Genomic DNA, 8744 nt, shown 5'->3' on the forward strand with positions numbered 1-8744 from the left:
AAGCGCAAAACATGCACTACAAAGGAACAACTACTTGAAAAATGTGCAGACTGTTACCTTCCATCCAGTTCTTTCACAGCATCGTTTGCATCTCTGGGATCTTCAAACTCTACAAAAGCAAAGCCTGGGGGATTCCTGGCAACCCAGACGCTTCGTAGAGGACCATAGTACCCAAAAGCACTTTCCAACTCAGTCTTGTTTCCATTGTTTCCTAGATTCCCAACATACACCTTGCAGTCAAGGGGAAATTGGTCGGTTTGACCTAAAAGAAAGAAATGCAAACATGGAGGGATACATTTAATGTTGCCTGTGCATCACAATAACTTACTCTGCATCTTCCAATTAAGACTTGCAACGCTGGCATCCTGATCAGTTTTCTTTCATTATGAACAACCAGCCCCCCTATATGCCAACACTGTTGTAATTAGAATAATGATAATACTTTAGTTTTATATAGCACTTTTCTAAGTACCCAAAGACGCTTTACATGGTGCATAAACAAACAGAACAAAAAACAAAAGAAAGAAACAATGAGAAAATGCCATATACACTTACTAGACATAATTGCATAAGGTTCAGTTAGTAAATTGATAATTAATCTAAGTACGTCATGTTCCAGGTGGCTTATCACCTGAGCTGAAGAACGTCCTGGGGAAACACCCTGTAGTGTTTAGAGCTGAATCAGATAGTACACCCTGTCATTAACGTTAAGTAACAAATCAACGTGACTTACTCATTTCACCAGATTAAAATGTCTTCTTTATTAGAGTCCCACAATCAGATGTGCCTGAAAGGAAAGACAGTCAGACGTTATTAGAGCCACATACCTGACCTGTGTGTAAAATACATTTCAACAATTCAATTTAATGTCCATTTTATCTCGGTCTCGTGTTTGGCGAACGTTCTACATCGATAGCTTGCACGAGCGTTTAAAAGAGCGGTTTCTATGAGAGGGTTCAAAAACATTTCAAATCGCAATTTAAATCAAAACCGTGCAATCAAAACAATACTGCAAACGGATTAACTGATGCAATTACCAAAATAAAGTGGGCTACGTTAATGTTATAACGTGCTACTTAAATGCTAACGTAGACGTGCACATTAGCAAGCTAACGCTAGCTAGCATGTATTTGGAATGTGTTAGCTTGTGCGTCACAACGTACCAGATAACCCTTACTACCGTTTAATGTTGTTGGTTAGTTTACAACGCAGATCTGCCTGATTGACATATTCACTAACGTACACAACCCTGATACGTTCGTGTCCAACTTAGTTAACGCTAAGAGTTACTACATGTGTATGTAGCCAGGATTCCCAACCCCCGCGTACATTAATGCTAGCATTGTTAGCAGCATGTATTAGCATTAGCGAGCAAATTTAGCATAACCGCGACGACGGTTAAAGAAAGAAAACATCTCAGCCCACTAGCACACTAACCGACCTCGCGTAATATAAACATTGAGGGAAACAAGCAGATCGGTATATTTAGGACATGTAGCTCACCCTTTTGTATCTGCTATTCGATAAAACGTTAGCAGCAGAGAACACGCCGTCCGGTTCAACTGCTAGCTTAACTCATTGTGTCCATAGACACCACCCACACGTACATATAGACCGACACGCTACATCCGGTTTGTGAGACATGGAGAAACTGAAATGGAAATAAAATATATAAAATCGAGTTTCCCAATATTACAGTGATAGGGATATGAAATGCAGTGATTAACCCAAATATAGCTTTTATAGCTTAAGAAGGTTCAAATGATCCACTAACAGATATATGCAACATGGGCAGCAGTGATGACAGAAAGTAAAATACAGATCTGTAATGACTCGGAGTAGAACAGGATCCGCAAGGAATCGTGAAGACTTTGTATATGAAATGTTTACTAATTACCTAATCAGTGTCAAGAAAACGAGACAATAGTGCGCGTCCTAATTCCATGAGGAAGTATGAATAGGAAAGAAGGGCTATGCTTACAATGCTACAGGGGCAGTTAATACGAGGAGAGGCCAGGATTAAAGTAGATCGACAGTAGAGAGACCATGCAGGGGGAGAAAGGGGGTATACGGTTTTAGAAAGCAACCAGAGTGGTTGCTCGATAATCGGCTACAATAGAATAGGACAACAGTGGATGGTTATAGCCAGTAGTGGGAGCAGTAACACGCAACATCATAGAGGATGTCATCTCCCAACGAGTGATTTTACATTTATGTAATAGGGTTTGGCTGGAAGGAAAATTACCAGGAAGTGGGAAACAGTCATAGTTATCAGTTATAGTACCCATCAGGAAACCAGCAACATATTCCACCAATCCATCTAACTATAGACCAATAGCATTGACTTCCCACATGTGTAAAAGTATGGAGCGTATGATGACAGAAAGACTAACATATTATTTGGGAACAAGAAATCTTAGGTGAAAACATCAAAGTGGATTTAGAAAAGGAAGAGGAACAAGGGATCCAATATGTCTAGAAGCAGAGGTGAGGAAGGCACAAGTGAATAAGGAGGTAGTGGTAGCTTTAACTGGCAGAACAGCAGCAGCAGCAGCAGTAATCCCATAATTCAATGCTGAGTGTGGGAAGAGACTTGGTGATGATTTATCTGTGTTTGCATGTGAGATGATGGCCATAGTTATTGTCTTTCAATGGGTAGAGGACCAGAGAGAGTGGTAATTGCATCAGACATGTGCAGTGTCAATGAGCTTGGAATGTTGCCAGAAGTAGAGAGGATTTATTGTGAGAAATACTACAATGACTATTCGTATTCAGAATCCATCAAATGTGGGTGTCTGTTGTTTTTGTGTGGGTCCCTGCCCATCTTGGAGTTGATGGAAAGAGAAGGTGGATAAAGCAGAAAAAAGAGCTTTGAAGAGTGGAAGAAATAACATTAATGTAAATATAAGTAAGTCAGAAGCCAAAGTGGTGATTAAGGGACAAGTCAAAAAGATATGGCAGAACGAATGGAATAAAGGGAGTAAAGAAATATATATTTAAAAAAAATAAACCATTGGTTAGGAATGCAGGCTCTAGTGGACAGATTAGGAAAGAAGAGAGGATTATAACAAGACCAAGGAATGGTCATACTGGCTTTAACAGTTCCCTCTGTTATTGGAAAGCATAATAATGGAAAGTGTGAATTTTGTGAAGAAGAAACTGTGAACCATGTTTTATTGTCCTGTCAGAGGTACGATTCAGGGACAGAAGTTTCGAAGAATGGAATAAGAGAGACTGGAGAGGAAAATATAATTAATGTACTAAAGAATATTTAGGGTCAACAAGACTAATGGATTTGAGGAAACTTCAATTTTTTGCTTTCCTTTCCTTTTCTGTCATTCGTTTCATTTTGTTTGGTTAATTGTTTTATTTCCTTCGTTTGATTGTCGAGAGGGTATCCTTATCCACACTCCGGAGCAGAAGGTGGCGGTACTGCACCAATAAACTGGATGCCAACAGCCGTAAAACCAGAAGAAGAAGGAGATCCTGTTTGTGAGCCCCGTATTGTTGTCTGTCCCTGCAGCGCCGCCCGGGAACAGCTCAAATTAAAAGAGTACACAATGCCAGACTTTTGTGCTGCCGTCGGATGCTCTCATGAAAGAAATTCCAAAACCGAGCAGCAGGAAATAACATTTCACAGGTGAGAATTGATCCTACGCTGATTCTACCGTGACGAACGTGTGGATTTGTTATATAGCAATAACTAAAATAATCCCTGGTGCACACGAGAGGATTTTGAAATAGTAACTGATATTAATGTGGATACCACATGCTTGGTATTTGAATTATTTCAAAGAGGCGGTTCTAGGGAAACTTGAATAAATAAACGTATACTAGGTTAGCGGCGCTGCAGGAAGCTAAACTAATGCTAACGTTAACGTTATATTCACGTCGCGATCACACCGATACTCTAATATAACGGGCACATGGCTCATGCTTGAATTTTAGTCGTTGTTGTTGTTTTTTTACCCAAAACTGTATTTAGCAAAACAATACACGCCATGTACCAAGTAACACAATACAGAACAGGAGCTGATAACACCAACAATATATACCTATTTAGAACACAAGTGAGGGCTATATAATAAAACAACGCAATGAGAGACAAATACATATTCTTATGAATTAAAAATGATTCAAGTAGGCAACATCCGGTTGGTAGTGCTTCCCAGTCAGCTCGCTCTCATTGGCTGTTGCGGATTTCTGGTCAATATTCCATTGCTGTTATTTTGACGCAACATGATTTCAAGTCAAACACATAAAACATGTAAGACTCCGATCCAGTCGGTAAAAGTGGGATTATGTCTGTAAACCTCTCACACCACAGGATCATTTGGGCAGATAATATTTGCAGACCAGTCTCGAATCTACAACACCTCCACCATTGTCGGGAGGGTAAAATCATGCCCAAAATATGCCCAATTATTCTCTAGTGTAGGGCCTGCATTTGTGACTGTGCTTAAGTTAGTTAAAGTTAAGCTCATGTCAGATCAAGAGGAAAAGATGAACAAGAAAAAAGCCTGTACTAGTAAAATTATATTCATCAATCATGTGTTATTGAGTAAAGCAGTCCTAAATGGTTAGTTCACAACAGTTTCATGGTGATAACGTATACAAAGTGCCAGAATTGAATCAACAAAAGCATGCAAAATTAAATGGTGTTTTCAAATGGATTTTTTTTGTGTATAGGTTCCTAAAAGATAAGGTTAAAAGACAGGAATGGATGGCAGCCTTGAAGAGAGAGGACTTTGAGCCAACTGACTGCTCGGTTATTTGCAGCTGCCATTTCCAGTCAGAAGACTTCGACAGAACTGGACAGACAACTCGTTTAACCTTTTAAAGGTGAGTTTCATTGCTTCTTCTAGCTCTGTATCCAGTTAAACCCACCAGACAAGCTGGATTTCATAGGACACATGAGTTAGCTGGGTCCCTTAAACTTACCAGCTACCATATAGGTTGTTGTTGTTGAAGTAATGAACGGTTTGACTTGCATTTAAACTGTATGCTATGGCTCAAACGTTAGCTAGCTAGCATTTGGGTCATTCTGTTGTGGCCCTTTTATTATAGCCAGCAAACAGTGATATCTTGATGATTGTTGTGACGTTTAATCAAAATCTTATCTTTACAGATTAGGGTGTGTGGGGATCATTTCACTAAAAACTGCTACACCAAGACCATTCTAGGAATCAAGAAGAGGAAGGGGGGGAATGTGTCGTCCTCGTTTGTGAGGTCCACCACCAAGTCTGGCAGGAGGAAAGGGATCAGATCAAGGTATACGGGGTTTACCGCAAACAACTTGCTGGTGCAAAACTGCCACCCACTGTACAAGAGTGTGTAACATCATATAATGTCACTTATATTCTGCTCGCCAACACGTCATTTAAAAAGGTAAAGAGAGCCATCCTGCTACTCTCCTACGCCTTCTCCCTCACCATCTCATTTTTCCCGTTCTCAATGTATGTTGTTTTGAGTGTCTCTCACCTGCCAGTAGACATGTCTACCTCTCACTGAAATGTTTTGTCATCTATCATTACAGCCTTAAAATAACAAACACAGACTCAGTGATACCAGCCAGAAAATAATAACAATAATCATGACAATAATGTTCATGCTGCCATGGTTGCAGGTGACCAGAATTGTTTACCCGCCACATCCAATATTTTACTTGCAAATTAAATTCTCTGATCAAATGCAGAACCCTATTGTCTAATTTAACCAAAGTCATGTTTCTGTTTTTCAGTCATGCAGATGCTGCTCCCTGTGGACAGGATGCACCTGAAAAGGACGTAGGCTGTAAATCAAGGTAATCCTGATTGCCATGTTTGCAGAGCTTTAATAGTGAAGATCTTCTAGGAAGATATAAGCTAATACTAAAATGGTCGCATAAAACATCTTTCCATCTTTACTCTGCACTTTCAGAATAGTAGAGACAAGTATGCCGTATGCGGATCATGATTACAGCCAAAGACCCCCGTCATTGGAGGAGCAGCTTCAAGAGGCCCAAAAGACCATTGCATGCCAAGAAGAGCTTTTGAAACTAAGAAAGAACCGGTTCTTTCTTGAACGATTCCAATGTGATGACAGGCTAATTATGTTCTACACGGGGTTTAAAGATTATATAACTCTCATGGCTGTTTTTATGGCTTTGCAACCTACAGCTGAAAGCATGTTAGGATGGGGCCAATCACTAGCAGATCAACACATTATAAGAAAGGGATTTGAAGAGCAAAGCCCACCTCTCATAGACCAGTTTTTTCTCTTTCTGTGCCATTTGAGGCAGGGTTTTTTAGTACAGGACCTTGCTACTCGTTTCAATGTATCACAGGCAACTGTCAGCAGAATTTGTATCACTTGGACAAACTTTCTCTATTGCATGTTAGGATCTATCCTTGTTTGGCCTTCACGAGAAAAAGTAAATGAACTCTTGCCTCTTTCTTTCAAAAATACGTTTCCACGTACAAGAGTGATATTAGACTGTACAGAATTACATGTAAAAAGGGCCACTTCAAAAGTACTGAATTCAGAAACCTACCCCTATTATAAAGGAACAATCACATTTAAGTCCTTAGTGGGCATAAGCCCATATGGTGAACTTACTTTCGTCAGTGACTTATATATGGGGTCAATATCGGACAAAGAAATCACACAGACGTCTGGGATTCTCTCTTTGTTAGAGGAAGGGGACGAGGTAATGGCAGACAAAGATTTCTTTATTGGGGACCTTTTGTCTCCCATTAATGTCCGTCTTGTAACACCAGCATTCTCAAAGTCTAATAGGAAGCTTACCCCAGAGGAGAAGTTGCAGACACAAGAGATTGCTCGCCTTAGGATTCATGTTGAACGGGCCATTAGAAGAATTAAAGAGTACCACATTTTTGATAGAACATTACCCATGACCACGTTGGGGTCTATAAACCAAGTCTGGACGGTGTGTGCCCTCCTCACCACTTTTCAAGGACCATTATTCTGAACCTTAATGTACACAAAACTGCCTTGACTTCTCTACATGCATCTGCTATTGTAGTGTTTATTTCTTGTGACATTGTTCAGGCAGTTACAGGCTACCAAATTACTTTTTAAATATTTTTGTATAAAAGCATCTTCCAAAATGCATACATGTAAATAAACTTGCCACTTGGGAAAAGTTAAGACTTGCCTTTGTTATTTAGGTAAAAAAAATGATAAATTGCCATCTAGATATTGCTTAATGTAAGAAAAAATGTAGGCTGGATGCTGTGTATTTTTCTGCAGCTACTAGTGCCATTGCAATGACCCAGCATTGCTTATTTTTTTTTCCAGAAGCATAGCTTTTGTTTGTACTGTTCTTTTATACCTCCGTAAATTGACAATGCTATCGAAGTCCCCTTATCTTGAGCACACCCTTTTAAAGTTCGTCGATGTAATACCCTCAGAACGAATGACCGATCCTAGAGTAACAAAACCATCAAACAAAAAACAGGTTTTGTGTCAGGTGTGCTACAGTAGAATTGTGGAAAGTATTAAGAGCTGGACTGGATTGAGAACTCTGTTCTAGCTTTAGACATAACTTGACAAACAAGCTCGAACACGTCAACCATCCTGTCTACATCTTTTCTCATGGACGGAGCAGTACACCTGTGCTCTCTAAACCTGACTTAAAAGGAATGGGATTCACAAAACCAGAGAAAGCCATTAGAGCGGTTAAGACGTCACGGATCACCTGGCATTCTTTTTTTGTTTTCCCGGTGTCTTAGTCGTCAGCTAGTTGGTGGACGCCTGACACTGCTATACACGTTATGTAAAACGTGTTTCGCTTGGTGGCTGAGCTGATCACTGTTATGTATACCACAGAGAGACAAAGCTAGATAACAATGGCAATAAATGATATTCTCCAGCATTATAATTGTTAGCCAGCTTCTTGTTCACCCATCCTAGGTAAACATTCAGCTGTGCTATGGTGACAAATAGCTAACTAGCAATATTGCATTACGTTCAACCCTTTTAATCACAGGGCTATCTCTGACATGGTACACAGAGTTTGGAAATCCTGTAGAGTTTTTCTCAGAGGAAAATCATTGTTGTCTGGGACTTGGTATGGAATTTATTTTTAAACTTAAGTTTTGAAGTAGACCGATCTTTTATCACATCCTGTAGGCTTTTATAATTGAAACATGAAGCTCAGGTGACATTTTGAGACACCGGGTGAAAGACTGACAGGAATGGACGGTCCTGAGGGAGTTATAAGCGGAGCGAGATGTTTTAAGTGATTCACAGTTTTCTGCCTACATCGCCTGTTGATGTGCAGGAACTATGTACAATCATTAATCAAAACGTCACGTTTGCTGTGCACATGAGCATGGAGGTTTTAGTGATAGTTTACATTTTGTGCTGGTTGCACAAAAAAAAAAAAAAAGCTTTTAGTTGGACATGTTGCACCTGAGCATAGAAACTGTCCTCGATGTGATGCCAAATGGTTAGTCTTTTGTGAGTGAGAGTGGCAAGCGCAAAACATCCAGTCAGGCAACAAGAGAGTTGCTTGAGTGCACGAGGGAAATGAGGCAGAAGGACATGAATGAAGAGCGAGGCGGGAGGAGTCTATGACAAGTCTCCAGGGATGGAGATGAGAGAGAGGGGGAGAGGGGGAGAGAAAGGGATAAGGGGAGCTTCGCTTGTAGAGAGCTGACCTCTGTACCTTTTTTAAGATATCTACTGAAATAACCCAGTACCAAGTAGTATTAAAACATCTCACTCATTCAAACGATACC

The 8744-nt window shown here is 40.1% G+C and overlaps 1 protein-coding gene across 1 annotated transcript; it reads left to right on the forward strand.

The window, feature by feature from the left end:
- The first annotated feature begins 2471 nt into the window (after positions 1 to 2471).
- Positions 2472 to 7149, forward strand: LOC142970741 (uncharacterized). Its single transcript, XM_076111162.1, has 5 exons — positions 2472 to 2487; positions 4328 to 4395; positions 5129 to 5271; positions 5741 to 5803; positions 5920 to 7149. Exons 1-5 carry the CDS (start codon positions 2472 to 2474, stop codon positions 6968 to 6970), a joined length of 1341 nt encoding a protein of 446 aa, XP_075967277.1. The 3' UTR covers positions 6971 to 7149.
- Positions 7150 to 8744: the final 1595 nt, after the last annotated feature.

The sequence above is a fragment of the Anarhichas minor genome, unplaced genomic scaffold (assembly GCF_050575085.1).
Source record: "Anarhichas minor isolate MPS153535 unplaced genomic scaffold, ASM5057508v1 ptg000043l, whole genome shotgun sequence".
Taxonomy (NCBI): Eukaryota; Metazoa; Chordata; class Actinopteri; order Perciformes; family Anarhichadidae; genus Anarhichas; species Anarhichas minor.

Excerpts from the sequence above, each read along its gene's own strand:
- LOC142970741 (XM_076111162.1), top strand. Across the intron at positions 4,396-5,128 it reads CCTCCACCATTGTCGGGAGG|ATTAGGGTGTGTGGGGATCA; the intron begins GTAAAATCATGC and ends TTATCTTTACAG. Across the intron at positions 5,804-5,919 it reads GACGTAGGCTGTAAATCAAG|AATAGTAGAGACAAGTATGC; the intron begins GTAATCCTGATT and ends CTGCACTTTCAG.